At 44.7% G+C, this 16,235-nt stretch overlaps 1 protein-coding gene across 1 annotated transcript in view; it reads left to right on the top strand.

Moving 5' to 3' along the window:
- The window catches only part of UNC5B (unc-5 netrin receptor B), a gene marked incomplete at its 5' end in the record, with an annotated part of 149,550 nt that overhangs the window by 129,881 nt on the left and 3,434 nt on the right, over nucleotides 1–16,235 (top strand). The window contains 8 exons of the mRNA XM_019538644.1: nucleotides 2,568–2,600; nucleotides 4,858–5,052; nucleotides 6,748–7,137; nucleotides 7,843–7,930; nucleotides 9,063–9,231; nucleotides 9,600–9,833; nucleotides 12,205–12,354; nucleotides 14,204–14,368. Of these exons, the coding sequence (XP_019394189.1) occupies nucleotides 2,568–2,600; nucleotides 4,858–5,052; nucleotides 6,748–7,137; nucleotides 7,843–7,930; nucleotides 9,063–9,231; nucleotides 9,600–9,833; nucleotides 12,205–12,354; nucleotides 14,204–14,368 (1,424 nt within the window). The remainder of the gene's footprint in view (nucleotides 1–2,567; nucleotides 2,601–4,857; nucleotides 5,053–6,747; nucleotides 7,138–7,842; nucleotides 7,931–9,062; nucleotides 9,232–9,599; nucleotides 9,834–12,204; nucleotides 12,355–14,203; nucleotides 14,369–16,235) is intronic.

The following is a 16,235-nucleotide window of genomic DNA, read 5'->3' as shown; positions in this document are numbered from 1 at the left end:
TTGACCCCAGTATTCTTTCCTGCCATGGCAGGGGGTCGGACTAGATGATCTGCTCAGGTCCCTTCTGACCCTAGAAGCTATGAAACTATACCCAGGTGGTTCTGGGTCTATACAATGTTTGTGCCCTTCTGTGAAAGGGAATCTTGCAAATTTATTTTATTTTTGACCTAAATCTCTTGGTAGTGAAAGGATTTACTTTTTTTTAGTTTAATCTATTGTTATAGAGTAGTTTGTGTCCCAGCACACAGACTGAGGCAGAGCCCTGCAAAATAGCTCTGCTCTTAACTTTCTCCTCTCAGGTTCAAATAGAGCTGAGAAAGGGTTAGACATTTACTGTTACCCATTTGGGATCTATATATATTGGCTGAATATTCTGAAAAGCAAACTTGGTACAGGTCTCTTTGCAAGGAATATGATGTGTCCTGAGTCAAACTAGAAGTCCTTGGCCGTGGCTTGGACACATCCCATTCCTTAGTGGAATCTCAAGACCAGCAGCTCTAGAACAGTCCAAGCTGCATTGTTAATGGAGACATTGTAAGGTGTTACACGGAGGTGTTACCCATGTGAGATAGGTCTGAAAAGTCTTCTCCTCTGTTGCCCAGGATCATGCCAGTGCTACTCCCTGCTGGCTCAGTGGTGATGTCTACCCTAGCGACTTACATTCCACATGTTTGCCATGGCCCTGAATGCCCCCTGCACTATAATCCTCCTTGAAGAATGAATTAAGAATGCATCATACCCCCTGTATGACTGCATTCTTGTCATCTTCAATAAACTCACCGGGTCAGTTCATGCTGGCACTGAGCAAAGGGAGGGGGAGACCCTGCTCACAGATGTGGTTTCCAAGGAGTTCATCTCATCAGCCAATAGCCTCTGGCCTGGTAGAAGCTCATTGCTGGGTAAATTAAGGCATCATGGAAGCAAAAGTCAGGTCTAGCTTGCAGGGAGAGTGAGGTAATGCTCTGTGTCAACCTGCTGCAGGCTGTTAACACTGAAAAGTCAAGAGATGCCAGGAAAGAAAGGAAGGCAGATAACAGCATGGTCAAGATAGGCCTGCAGCACAAATATAAAAGGCGTGGATAGGAGTGGGGAGGATTATTGTTCCTAAGACCACTACAGATAGCTGTCCTTGCCCAGGGCTTTCATGGCCTGGACCAAAGAGCCAAGGAGAGACCATACAAAGGGGCTTCTGAATATGAAATGAAAGGCAGGAAGTAAAAATTTCTTGTAGATTTACATAGGAACCCGGTTATCTGCTATACTTGTAGCTGAGTAGGAGTCCTCCCACCTGACTCAGACGAGCTTGACTGTGATCATCAATGCAGTCCTGTGAGCCATTGTGCTGACCCATGCCCTGTCTTAAGGCTTTGGCCGAAGTGAAGTTAAGGGAGGGAAAAAACTCTTATTACATAATGCTGCTAGCGCTGAGCACCAGCGAACCAGACAAAGCAAAGTTTTCAGAAATCCTTACAGATGAAGGACTAAAATTCTTATGTCTGAGGTACTGATTTCCAGCCTGCAGGATGAGGGATGGGCACATGTCTGGTGTGGAAGAGGAAAGAAACAAAGCACTGGGTAGTAGGAAATACTCCCAGAACCTAGATCCTCCCTGCTGCAAATGTCTTGCATGGTACTAACCTTTCCCCCCGGCTCCTTTGGTGGCTCCTAATGCAGATTACATGAGACAAGCTTGTGTGTACATGTACAGGCTCAAGCAGCAGCTTAACATCCAGGCTTCTCTACTCTGCACAGTGCACAGACAATTCTCTGTAACCCTAGAAATGCCCATGCATCCAGCCACTGAGGCTGTGGCCTTCTTCCAGGAGTACAGAGCTGTTGGCTGAATGGGAGAAAGGAAAGGTGAGGAGATACCGGAGGCAACCAACAGGCAGATTAAAATAGAGAAGTGAGAGAGAAAATGGGGATAGGAAAGATAAGATTAAATCAGATGGGAAAACTTGAGAAAAGAGGAGGCATTCCTGTGCAGAGACTGAGCAACTAGTGAAATGGGGAGAAAGGAAAGGCTCTCGCCTCTTCATCCATTGCAAGGGAATGTCAACTAAAAGGACAGCCAAACCATAGGATGCACTGCTTATGGCAGGATGAATGGCTTTCTGTGGTGAGATTATCTCATTATAAAGTCTCTGCAAATGAGTGAGACTTGGAACTGAGCTAAGCCAATAGAGCCCCCTTGCATTCTCTAAAAGTGAAGGGATGGCCCCAAGAACTGGGCACCCTGTGATCACTGAGCACTAAACCCTTAACCCTTTCTGTCTCAGAACCCATAGGACATGAAGGAACTCTGGGCACAAAAGGCCCATAATCCTTAAAGGCTGGCAGGGTTGGGGGATTAGTTACACACCTGCTTTCCTAAAGCTATTGAATGACCAAGGCTTCTGCACGGCTTAGTGGAGTTTCAAGGAGCCCAAGGCTCTGACTTCTTTCCAAAGTATTTCATGGCCTTTGCATCTCATTGTGCCCTTTGCCTTCATTTGCTGTTTGTATCATTTGTCATCATCACCCTCAGCATTTTTACCATTTCTTTTTAACTTTGTTTTTCCTAACAGATAAAAGAGTTCTAAGCGAACCCAAAAGTCACTGTAAGTCTCCATTTCATGGCCATTTTATTTCACTGTGATGCATTTTAATTTGTTACTGTTTTTTTCCCTTCTGTTTCATCCATGGCAGTACTAAGCCCCAGAACTAGACAGTTCCATCTCCAAGGGTGGGTCCCAGCACTTGCTCCAGTGAGTGAAGGAGGGAGAGAACAGTTGATCTATGCCAGTAAGGTTTAGAAGATGTTAAAAAGATGGTTATGCTGTCAAATTCAAGGGCTCACAGATTTGACTTGTATTCCATCAGTTCCTTTGCAGTGTCTGTGCACTAAGCTCTGTTCCCAGGTGCAACCCAATAAATACAAAGTGACTCCATTGAAAGTGTTTTAGCATAAACAAGCCCATTTGTTTTCATATCTTTTATACGTTGAGGAGCAGGAGAAGGGGGCTGAATTTTTTTTCCCTCCTTTTGCCCCAGAACAAAGACCTAGATGTTGTTTTTCCCCTAAAATAAAGCCATTGTTTCTGAAACACACATAGCAGCTTCAGAGATAATGCTCCTTGGCTTGCCAGATTTGTCCTTTTCTATTCAACAAATGATATTTTCCTCTTGCATGGTTTCAGTGAAGCAGAAGCAGTGTAGTTAATGTGGTTTACTGGATGTACATGGCAGTACATCCAGTCATGTCAGCAGTGTAGGGTTTAAGAATGTGGGCTCCTTGTAGAGCACTGATGATCCTATGTGAATTCTGGTTGTAAGGGGTATGTATTTTAAAGTGCATTTTTTGATGATGAAGTGAATTTAACACAAGAAGGGCACTGTATTCTTCTCATAAATCAGAACAATTTTAGGCTGCACTGTTGCATTGGACTGCTTGACTGCATAACTTCCTTAAATGTTTTCCTGCTTGAAAATAGGGGCAAATCATTTTGATGGTAGTACCAGGGTGAGACGTGGAGCTGGGTGTTGTCCTGTTTCCCTTGGGAGTCCTTGTGGAATCCTCCCACTCTTACAGAGGGTAGACTTGCAGAGCTTGGGTTTTTTCAGGCTTTTGTGTATGTGAGTTCCCAAATATTTCCCTGCCATCAAATCAGAACGTTTCCGCAATTCTCCCTGTGAGATAGAAATTCTCAAGCGGCCACACTGAATGCAGGTGTACACACCATGATAAATAGGCTCCAGAAATTGAAAGAATTGCAAAAAAACTGGCCTTGATCCACAGGCTTGGTGTATAGGGCCTATGGAAATAAGAAACCACAAAAACGAAGAGAACTTGGAAACCGGGAAAAAATGAAAGAAAAGGGAGCAGGGTAAAGTAGAGACCATGTGTATGGTTAAGATGTCTCTGTGCCTCAGAGACCACAGCATCTGATTCTCTAACATGACCTGATCTGAAGCACTCAACTGCAGTGAATGGTGGGTGCAGGTCTTATCTTTGACACTAAACTGTATTGGGGACAAAACAAGAATGCTGCAGGATCCCTCGCTTTGGGGAGTAGTGTGGACCAGTGTGAGCCATTGGAGAGATCTCCTGGTGCCTTCGTTTCCTCATCTGGCATACCTATTGATTTCAGATTAAATGAAGTATCTGCTAAGGCTGAGCTGATATATGGAAGACACTATTATCATTTTATGGCGTCTTCTCCAAGCAGTAAGCTCTTCCATGTACAGGCAGATTGTTTTCCTTCTGCTCCCTTATACCAGAGACTAGGCTAGTCCAAAGATCAAGTGTCATAGGATGTGTTTATATGTGTGTGTGCACACATGCACACATGGTAACATGAATGTTAACATACATATTGATTGTTGATCTTCATGTTATATGCCTATAGAATATCTATATGCCCCTCCAGCATAATTTTTGTTAGAAAGCAAGAGCTGTCCATGTGAGCAACTATAGAGAGACCTAAATTGCATAATCTTGGTGTTTTAATGCTTAAACTTAACGCTGTTGAATGATGGCCTTGTAAAACAATGAAGTTTCTCTCAGAGTCCAGAAGATGAGAGGGTCCACCACTGTCTTCCTAACTCTGTTCCTTTTTTCTTTCCCATGAAAACCTAACAAAATAAACAATGTAAGGCATTTTCATGTTCCTCTTATTTTTCAAACTCATCTTTTGAACCCTTGCCACCTTCTCCCCACCCTCAGCATTTCCTAACATCCTGGGAAAACCCTAGAACAAGTGGTTTCTTTTGTGCAAGTTGGTTTTCCAGTAACCCTTATGTGGATAATACTGTTTGGGCTTTAGGTTAATGCAAAACCAGGACTCCCTTTCTCACTCCTCTCTCTCCTCTTCCCAGTGTTGGAGGCCACAGGGGACGTGGCCCTATATGCCGGCCTAGTTGTGGCTGTCTTTGTTCTTATCGTTATCCTGATGGCGGTTGGGGTGGTTGTGTATCGACGGAATTGCCGGGATTTTGACACTGACATCACAGACTCCTCAGCTGCCCTAACAGGGGGCTTTCACCCAGTCAACTTTAAGACTTCTCGTCATGGTAAGAAGGAAACAGATACCTTGCCTCTTCATAGCAAATCCATTGGTATCTTGGATCTCCCAGAAAAAGATGAAATCAGAGTACATTGTGGCTCATATTCAGGGAAAGAATAGGCTTCCTTTATCTACAGACATTTGTTTTGAGTGTTTTTTTTCATAAAATAAGAAACATTAAATTGGAATGTGGGAGAGCCAGTTCCTTACCTCACCAAAGTCACCTCCTAAACCAGAATTAATTGGCAACTCCACTAGAAGTCTTTGCAGGGGCCCGGAGACCAAATTACTCTCAAATCCCTGGAGGTAATCCTCAAGTTCAGGATTGAGCACACTGACAAGACAGCACAAGAAAACTTGTGTTTCAGCTGCCTCTGCTCTTCTCATGTACAAGTCTGGCATGCTTTGTGAGCATTAAATTGGTCCAGAACTTGTTTCAGATGAACATAAAATAAGAATTTGTATGAAAAATGGGGCATTGATCCCCTCAGGTTTGAGCCTTCAGAGACATTTTCTACTTTCATTCCACTCCTTATCCATACAGTAGTTTCCATGGGGGAGAGAGAAATCTGTCTGCCTTGCACACTGACCTGACCAGATCAGATTCCATTTGAGTGTTTCCCACCAGCTTCCATGGGAGACAGAGAATACGTCAAGTCAGGGCAGGACAAATGACAAATCATACAACTAAGTGAGAGCACAAGTAGTTTTAATCCAAAAAAAAACCACAATGAAATTTTTCAGTTACAATTTGCTGGTTCATGAAAATGGAAAGATTCCTTGGTGAGCATGAGTTTGATTTCAATGACATTCCTCTGGAAATTGGGCAGGACTCCAGGGAAACCTCCCTACAAGGCAGCTTTCAAAACATGTATGGTTTCTTGCAAGCTCACCAGCCAAACTCCTTGACGGCCCACCAGATGTGCTGCTGAGGAGTTCAGGTCTCCAGGTTCTCTGGAGCTGCAGACCTCCATGCTTTAGGACTCCTTCTGAGAAGGACACTCAGGTTTCCAATGTGGTAGGCTGCCATTTCAGACACTGAGTTAGGCACCCTGGATTTTCCTTTCATAAGGGAAATCTTTGGTTTTCATTCTGAATCAGAACAAAATCAGATTACAAATATCAAAATCCTCCATGAAAAACAAATACCTTTCCCTGCACAACTGCCCAGAGGTTTTAAACCAGTTTTGTGAATTATAGAAGTAAATCAAGCTATGTGATATAAACATGCATTTGTTTTGTGCCTGACATTGGCATATGCCTGTACATACAGACATACAAATAGTAAGGAAAGACAAATGATAGAAAGTAGAGAGAATGCGGTGTGTTTCAGCAGTCTGGTACAGAACGAATTGTAGAGTCCTTAGCGAACTACGGGGGAGTCAAGTTGTTTTAGATTCTTGTTGCTTTTAGATTCTTGTTGTCTGGACATGCAGAATGATGTAGTTTTTTGCCTAGTCTTAAGGGGGTTGAGCCTGTTTCTCAGTGCAGGCAGTTTCGTTTCAAATAAGGGATAAAAGGAAGACAGATGCGTTCAGATTCCATGCTCCAGCCTCTTGTTTCACAGTAATCTTTACCTAGGGAAATACCTTATATATCTTCTGCCCATCATTACACCATATTTCACACAACTCTCTTTTGATTAAACTGAGCTATGTTTAAACATGCTTTGTTCTAATACTTTTTTTTGTCTGTCTTGTAGATACACCTCAGCTGTTGCACCCTTCAATGCAGCCTGACCTAACTGCCAGTGCTGGTATATACCGGGGCCCAATGTATGCTCTACAGGACTCGTCTGACAAGATCCCAATGACCAACTCCCCACTCCTTGACCCACTCCCCAATCTTAAGATCAAAGTGTATAACTCCTCCACAGTGTCATCCTCCCCTGGGCTGCATGAAGGGGCAGACCTGCTTGGGGCAGTGCCTATAGGCACCTACTCAGGGGAGACTGCCAAGGACAATCACTTCATGAACATAAGGAACAAGACCATGGGCTCTCAACATCTCCTCACCCAGCTTCGTGAGCATGGGAACAGTGCTAGTGGAACATTTGGTTACCTGGGAGGAAGGCTTACAATCCCAGATACAGGTAAGCACTAGATTGAGATGATCTAGTCTGATGTAGGTTACTCACAGATGGGTGTTGAGACCATTTGGCTGGACTAGGAATGAAAGATGTTTCTCTGAACCCAATCTCTCCTTCCCTTGATAACCAGAGTGTGGTAGCCACCATTTTATGATTTTTTTTGTTACTTCAATTGTGTCTTGTTGGGAGCAATGTAGAAAAATAGTTTCCTTGCAAGTTGTTTCTATGATAAAAGTCAGGCTTCCTGACTGCATATTATCTGGAGGCATTTCTATCTTTGGCTGGTCCAAAATCATTAGGCTCTCCCATAAGTGTAAGTCTAGTTGCTTTTAAACCACTAGCTGAACAAGAATCCAATGGTTGGTGGTTTCTCTGCTCTCATCAGCTTTAGAGTCAAAGGCCTGACTCTGCTTCTGGTTCTAATAGGCCCCCCAGTCCTGGTACAGATGGTTCAAAATAATATCTGAGGTGTCACACCAGCCAAGGCAATCCCAGATCCCAGGAAGCTTTGGACTGGCATGGCAGGAGACTGCAAGTTCTAAAGCAATGTTGTCATCATGCAGATGAATCTCCTAATTGAGTTTGTAGATCATCCCTCATGTGGGAAAGTAACCCATGAAGAGAGTAACTTCATTGGCAGCAGGAGGGGTGGAGGGTTCATTCATCATCACTTCCTTACTGTAAAGAATTCTGCTTCCCATCCCTTAGGAGTGAGCCTGCTGGTGCCTCATGGAGCGATTCCTCAGGGGAAGTTCTATGAAATGTACCTGATCATCAACAAGGCAGAAAACACTCTGTAAGTGGAATGCACCATAGAGCAAGCTCTAGTTGGTAGTGTTTTAATTATCATTTGAAGGAGACAGCAATACTTTCAATTCCCTCTGCACCTGCCTGCGTCTCAGTTTGCATTTCCTGCTACTCTTTCCCTTGTTCCTTTATTCAACCAGGCGTTTATTATAAACACACTCTTTGTATCTTCATCCTCATCTTCATGGCTTCTTCTGCTGGAGCACCCCTTCTTTCTTTTTAAAACAAGCATCTACTTTTTCTTCATTAAGTCAGCATTTCTTCTACTGACTTTCCAGATAAGCATTTCTTTATTCATGATTAAAAGTAAAAAAAGAAAGAAAATTAAATAAAGAAAGGGACAAAAGGCATTGCTTCATGGTAAATATTATTTGTTGCCACATGTCTTAATTGAACTGGTTTATATATTTGATTGTAAGTTCTTTCAGTCAGGGGCTATGTTCTCTTCTTTGCTTTGTATATCATCAATTCTTCTCCTCTGGGCTCAGTAGTTAATAGGAAGGATTTTTTTGCCTTCTGCACTCCAAAGTGTGGGAGACTGATGTCAGTAATGTAGGGAAGAGACAAGAGTAAAACAAGTCTTGTTCTGTGGCCTGATAATATGGAGCAGGAAGAGCCCTTCTTCTGCTTGTCTTTGTTTTGTGATGCATTGTCAGGGGATCACTGCACAGGCCCTGGGCCTCTTGTGAGGCCAGTGTAGAGTCTAGAAATAATGGCTGCACTGCAGACATGGAATTTCTTGACCACTTGTCTGTTTGCTGTTCAGCAGGTCCATCCTCAGCCAAACATTTCTCCACTTAGCTCTTTTATAGTGTTTCCGTATGTCTATGGAACTACAGTCAATAAATACAGTAATTCCAATCACCAGTATTTGTTTACCAAAAACTATACAGGAACCCAGTGCCTTTAGCCATGGTTTAGTGGATCTTCTTGTGTAAAACGCTATCCTTGTTCTGTTGTACCTCCATTGACTTCATAATGAAGAACCAGGCCCATCAAGTTTAGATCCTGCCATGAACTGAAAACCGTCCATGTCCCCATTGTACAAACATTCCTTCCTTCAGGTACGTGCCTTGATTGGAACAGACTAATTGTTTTCTGTGTTTATTTGCTCTCTGTAGTTTACCTTCTGAAGGCACACAGACAGTACTGAGTCCTATGGTGACCTGTGGACCCACTGGATTGCTATTGTGCCGCCCAGTCATTTTAACTATCCCTCACTGCGTGGATATCAGCTCTTCAGACTGGATTTTTCAACTGAAAACACAATCCCATCAAGGAAACTGGGAGGTAACAATGCAATTTCATAATGAAGTGAAAGCAGAATGTCATCAGAGTTTGCAGCCTCTTGCCAAGAGGTGCCGTAGGACATGAAGGACTGAGGGCTGCTGTAAGGAACCTTCTGCTGTAGGAGAAAGAATAGAAGGTCTGGTTGTGTGGGAAGCTCCCAACTGCGGTCCTTGTAGGAATGGAATGATGGAGGAGCACTGACGTCTGCAAGGGAGACCCATAGCTAGTCTAGAATTAGCTTTCTGCCTCCCTACAGCAGGTGCCATAGTGAAGGATGAGCAGGGGCTTTTCCATGTGCATACATGGAACCAATTACTTTGCTAGAAAATGGCTGATCAGGGGCCTTCCTTTTTAACATCTCCTTTCAGGAAGTTGTGACATTAGATGAAGAAACTCTGAACACTCCTTGTTACTGCCAGCTTGAATCCAAGTCTTGCCATATCTTACTGGACCATCTGGGCACCTATGTTTTTGTGGGAGAGTCATACTCCAGATCAGCCATCAAGAGACTCCAACTAGCCATCTTTGCACCTGCCATCTGTACCTCGCTAGAATATAGCATCAAAGTCTACTGCTTGGAGGATACCCCAGATGCCCTGAAGGTAACGCTGCCTGTGAATCTGAGGTCACAAGTCAGTGGCCCCACCTTTACTTCTTCCTGTCTCCAGCCATCTTTTAGTGCCTGGGGCATTTCATGATCATTTCACCATAGAGCAGAGAACAGTGTTTGACGACCCTAATATGAATAATCAGAAAGCTAAAGAAGTATGTTTGTCTGAGCAGAGAATCTCTTGCTACTCTCTATCTCTCTCTCCTTCAAAGACTGCAAGACAAAAACACTGATTAACTGTATAAGCACTCTGCTTCATGACAGGGGAAAAGCAAACTAATTTAGAGCCTGGCAGGTCCCAGTGAGCTCCAAACATACATCCATTTTCATGAACCCAATGCTATTTTGTGGGAGCTCATATATTCCTCAGAGGTTTTTTGTGGGGTGGTTCTACTGCACTTGTTGTGTATCTGCTATGATGTTGAGGTCTTTTGAACCTTTTTTTGAGCAGTCTTTAGCTTGATATGTATTTAGGTGGTTCCCAGCCACCAGGTTTGCTCCAGGTCACCAGCTGGTATAAATCAGCACAGTTCTATTCATTGCAAAGGACTTAGGCTGATTTACACCAGTTGTAGATGGGGCTCATCCTAGCTGGTTAACCCCAAACTTGCTGCAAGCGTACACTGCCTTTGGACACTGCTGTTCCAGCTGCCTCAGTCTCAGTGTTTGGGCTACAAATTATTTTAAGCTGCTTCTGCCAGTGCTTCCTGATGTGGTCCTGCTGGCAGCAAGATGCTGGGTAATGTCTATAGGGATCAAACACCTGATGCAACCCCATGAAAAATGACCAACATTAAATAATAAGCACGTTTACTGCATTCCCCTGAGATCTGCCAAAGCATTTTCCATAGTCCCTGGGAGGAAATGTTGAGAGGAAGGGAGGGTGGCTCAGAGCCTGCATGCTGTGCCCTGTTTCTGTAGAGATTACACAAGGGGTTTTCTTGTTGTTGCCGCTGGAAGATTTTTCATGTCTTTTTGTGCTGATCTTCCCTACCTGGGCACTTTCTGTCATGCTTACACTCTGTTAAGCAGCTCTTATTATCTCTGCTTTGACACAATGTCCTGTTACTTTAGACCTTCTTGTGAGCCCATCTGTGATGTTTGTGATCACAGTACTATGAAAATGTAGTTCTTGTACATCCCTTATCAGCCTGGCCGTTTGAGACACTTTCTATTTAGCTCTGCTGGACCTTTCTTTCTAGCAGTGCTAGAAAGAGTTCTGCTCTTGGCTTCTGGACATTATTTTTCTGTGTAATAAAATTTTAAAGTGGTGATGTATGGAAAAGATGTTCTAGGAACCACCAAGTGCCTATGTTTGATTCATGCCATCACCAAAGCACAGTAGTGGTACAAAACTGTGGCAGAGAAAGATGAGACACTGTGATAAGGTAGTCTGACTGACAATGAAATGCAAACCTTCCGATGCCCTGAAAAATGTGTCTGAATATGCAGATGCCCATCACTAGCTTGCTCAAACAAAATCAGAATGGAACTGGAAAGGTATTCCCATCTGGCGACTGGCAGCCTCCTTGAAACGAGTTGGTAGATTCAGTCCAGTTCCCAGGGAACAGGTATCCATATCATCAAACAGCCTCTCGTAGCTGAAACTCCAAGCAGAAAAGCCAAGAACAGAACGGGCATGGGAAGTGCATTCCCATCTCCCCTCTAGAGGTGATCTTGGAGTCAGGCATGCAGGCACAGACTTCTGGAAGAAAAGTGTGAGCTGCTGCTCCCTGTGTTGTAGCTCTTTGGGTAACTGTAGGAATTTATTCTGTGGGCTGTTGATGCACCATAATTCACTGGTAAAAATGCATTTGTTTTAATTTGTGTTCACTGAGATTTAGCCTAAGAAGCCATATTCTGTTGAACCAGGGTAGCTTTTAAATGATAACCCCTTTACAGGGAACCTAATGACCAAGAAGGAGGCCCTCTAGAAGTACTTTAAAGGCTGTAAGCATTGTCTAGTCTGTTCTGTATCACTCTACTGCAGGATGCTGTACACTTGCTTTTTCAGACAGAATTTTCATTCTGAGAGAAATGCCTGCATTGTGAATCAGAATTTTCTTGTGTTCTCCTGATTACTGAGGCTAGATTTTTGAGGTCATCCTTCTTGTCATTTTTTCCCCAGCTGGTTGGTTTGCATTTGGCACCAGTCACAACTCATTATGTCAAAGCCTTCAGAACATACTTACCACTTGGATGCAGGTTTTGTAGTTGCTTTTTTGATATTGTTGGGGTTTGGGCAGGGCTCAGTGTGGACACAGTGCTGTCAAAAGGGCAAAAAATAATAAAAACCTCACATTCTCCATTTGACTAGGTATGATATTTAATACCATGGCTCTCATCCTCCCTTTCTCACATAGGAAGTGCTAGAACTGGAAAAGACGCTGGGTGGTTACCTGCTAGAGGAACCCAAGCCACTGCTCTTTAAGGACAGTTATCACAACCTCCGCCTCTCCATCCATGATATCCCCCACTCACTGTGGAGGAGCAAACTGCTGGCTAAATACCAGGTAAGTGGCCAAGAGAATGTAGAATTGTCACAAGGAGCGGCATGCTGGAACTATAGGACATTGGGGGAAAACAGTGTGGGTGAGCACTGAGCCAAAAGCACTCCCTAAAGGGAAATAACAAATAGGTAATTATTCATCTCTGTTTTCCTAGAAAAGAACCTCCATTCATTGGTGCTCACTGAAAACACACACTTGTAAGGGTCCATGCCAACTTGCACATTCATATACAAGGAATCAATAATAACTGCATGACACTATATTTATGGACTATCTGAGCATATCAGTGCTTGATTGTCAGCAGCAAAACAGTGGGAAAGATTTATTCTTAAGTGGCTTCTTTTGGATCTAGGACAAGGGTGGGCAATTATTTGGGCCTGGGGACCACATAGGGAGTTTTGATGACTTGTCATGTGAGAAGAGTATGTGTGGGAAGGTGGGGCACGTTGGGGTATATGTGCACATTGTGTAGGGGGCTGCCTGGGTGCTAGGTCCCAGGAGCTGGCTGAGTGTGACGGGAGGAAGAAGGAGGCAGTGGGGCTTGCCCAGGTGGAGCAGAGCTCACCCAGGCAGTGCCCCACCTGGGACAGCCCACATCATACTCCCACTTGCACCTATTGGCCTGACTCCAGCCAGTATACACAGCTTACCAGTGGGGCTGCTCCCAGTGCACCTGCAGCCACCTGTGTGCTCCTCAAACCCCTCAGCCCCAGCAGCTCCTCCTCCTGTCCCTGCTGCACCACTCTGGGCAGGGAGGAAGCTTCAGTGAGGTGGCTCCTGCTCCAGCCTGTAGGGCTCTGGCTGCAGCTCCTGGCTGTCTTCCACCCACTTAGCCACCCACAGATGGCTGCTTATCATGCTGGGAGGGAGACTAAGTGGAAGGCAGCTGGGAGATGGAGCTGGAGCCCCATGCACTGGGGTAGGAGCCACCCAACTGAAGTGTCCTCTCCACTTGGAGCAGTGCAGTAGGGGCAGGAGGAGGAGGAGGAGCTGCTACTGGAGGCAAGGGTAGCTGAGCAGTACCCAGGCAGCTGCAGCCACACTGGGATCAGCCCCACCAATAAGCTGTGTGTACTGGCCAGGACTGGGGCCAGCAGGCACAGGAAGAAGCATGGCACTGGCTGCCTCAGGCAGGGATCAGCCCATGCAGAGCACTCTGGGGGCAGCCGCAGACCGAATCCAACCAATTGGTGGACACACGCCATGGGCTGGATCCAATCAGTTGGTGGGCCAGGTCTGGCCCCATGGGCCATATTTTGCGTGCCCCTGATCTAGGACCATGTCTATGATGGGAATTAAAGAGTTAATGTTCAAAGCATTGATCTAGTAATTTGGTATATGATCCACTCTAGTCAGGCACTAGGGCTCACCCACATACACACACAAGTAACTTCTAAGAGAGCTATATTCCTCTGCCTTCTACAGCTGTCTCCTAGAGGAACAAAAAGGATTATTTTTACTTACCACATTTGACTCTGTGTCTTTCGACATGGCAGCTGAGACCCTGTCTGCCAGCTCACTCTGTCCCACCCTCCCAGCTGCCAGCACAAAATTATCCTCTTCTCTTGCCAGTCAAGGCAGAAGCTAGGAAGCCTAGAGATAGCTTACAAGGAAATCTGACAGGGTTTTTAATTGGCCAGGTGATTGTTATTATGGTTGTCATAAATCAGTTTTTACTCTAGAGCTTCTCTGTGGGCATTTTTTTAAAATGGTATTTTAAATACAAAGAAATAATAGTAATTAAGTTTACACAAATGGGTAAGGAAGGGAGAGTGTATGATGGGGCTTTATTCAGGAGAAGAGTTGCTGAGGCCTGTGGTTATATTATACTTCATTCCCCACCTTGCTGCAGGAGATTCCTTTTTATCATATCTGGAGTGGCAGCCAAAGGGCCCTGCACTGTACCTTCACCCTAGAGAGGTACAGCCAGTCTTCAACAGAGCTCACCTGCAAGATCTGCGTCCGGCAGGTGGAAGGTGAAGGGCAGATATTCCAGTTGCACATCATGCTTGGAGAGGTAAGGAAAGAGGAGGTGGGAGGGAGGAGGGAGTACCGCAGCATTTTACAGGTGGGACTGATCTCAGTTTTACCCCAGTGTATTTCTGTTGACTTCAGCTGGGTAATTCCTAAGCCTTCAGCTGGATGAGGGGAAAGTGGTGCAGTTGACTCCAGGCTACACATCACTCTTGCCCATGCTTGTGAAAAGAACAGCTGTAACCATTTCTTTAAAGGTCCATTATTACATCTTTGCCATTTTGCTGTTGTTGCCCAAAACACTGAACAGGGGGTATTACAACTCAGGTACAGCCACCTGGGGATGGTAGTTACCAGGAGGAAGTCCTCCCACCTGCTGTAGTAGCAGAGAAGATTAACGGTCATTCTCAGACATCTTCTCTGAATCCCTGCATATAAGGGAAGGAGTGCTGCTTTATCCAATCTGTCTAATAAATGAGTCTATTTTATCTCACAAGGAGATTGCTCATTACCACAGAATTGAAGCACCTCTGAGTACCTTTCTGTGTTACCTCCATGGCTGCCAGCTACATTAACACTGAAGTTGGCCATGGCCTCAAGTTGCTTAAGTCTGTGATTTGATTGAAGATTTAAAGAAATAGTCTCACAGCTGGTGCTGTTTCTGTGCCACCCCCCTCTGTGACTCTCAGGAAAAAAGCCAAGGAATAAACAGGCCTGTAAACTCTCATTTTTAGAAGAGACATCTCCCAAATCCAGTTTGTGGCACAGCAGGGTAGGGGAAAGTCTGCACTGCTGTTGCCAATTTATCTAGTTGGATTACAGACAGCCACTCAGTCTAGTTCTACCCTCACCTAAAAAAAAGAGGTGGAGAAAAGAGCTTACTGAATGGAATAAACATCCTGTTATGACTGGTGCTGGGGAACCAGTAGACCCAGGCAGTAGCAGCCAAGGGGGTTAAGCTGTTGTTACAAGAGATGTGTTTTTGCAATATTGATAAAACAGTGATATAAACTCCTCTGTACACACCCCCTGTGAGTCAGTCAACTGTAACGTATAATCCCCACTGCATAGATCTGGGACCAAAACCTCTCTGGAGATAGTACTAAGATGTTAATCAGTGCTCCCCACATGACAGTAAGATGAAATTGTTCACCAGCTAAAAAACTGGGAATAATTGAACTGGCTGAGGACTGGACAGTCCACCTGAAATTCATGGGGAATTTTAGGGCCTTTAACATTTGTGCAGTCCTGGAAATAGTGTTAGATGCTACTGACTCTACCCCAAGTTGTTTACCAGCATGAATTAATACTTGGAGGCTGCTTACAACTGAGTTTGCTGAAGTTTGCCTGAGGGGAAGATCTTGATGTCTTCCCTGTTGTTCTTAGATGCAGGGGTAGCAGTGGACATAGTCTTTCTGGACTTAAGGAACGCCTTCAACACTGTCTTTCACCCCATTCTCATTAAAAAACTAAGGGACTGTGGCACTGACACTTACACGGTCGGATGGGTCACTAGTTGGCTGCAGGGCCGCACCCAGAGAGTGGTTGTGGACACGTCATTTTTGACCTGGAGAGACGTGGGCAGTGGGATCTCCCAGGGTTCGGTCCTCAGGCCCGCACTGTTCAACATGTTCATCAGCGACTTGGACAAGGGGGTAAAAAGCACCCTGTTCAAATTCGCAGGTGACACAAAAATGTGGGGAGAAGTGGGCATTCTAGAAGGGAGGAATAGGTTGTAATTGGACCTAGACAGGTTACAGGGGTGGGTAGATGAGAACAGGATGGGTTTCAACACTGCCAAGTGCAGGGTGCTGCACCTGGGGAGGAAGAACCAGCAGCATACCTATAGGCTGGGGAACTCCCTTCTTGTCAGTGCAGAGGCAGAAAAGGATCTTGGAGTCATCATTGAT

The sequence above is a fragment of the Crocodylus porosus genome, unplaced genomic scaffold, assembly GCF_001723895.1.
Source record: "Crocodylus porosus isolate Cpor-Errol unplaced genomic scaffold, CroPor_comp1, whole genome shotgun sequence".
NCBI lineage: Eukaryota > Metazoa > Chordata > Crocodylia > Crocodylidae > Crocodylus > Crocodylus porosus.
The sequence above is the reverse complement of the archived record's forward strand: the minus strand, read 5'-3'. Positions and strand labels throughout refer to the sequence as shown.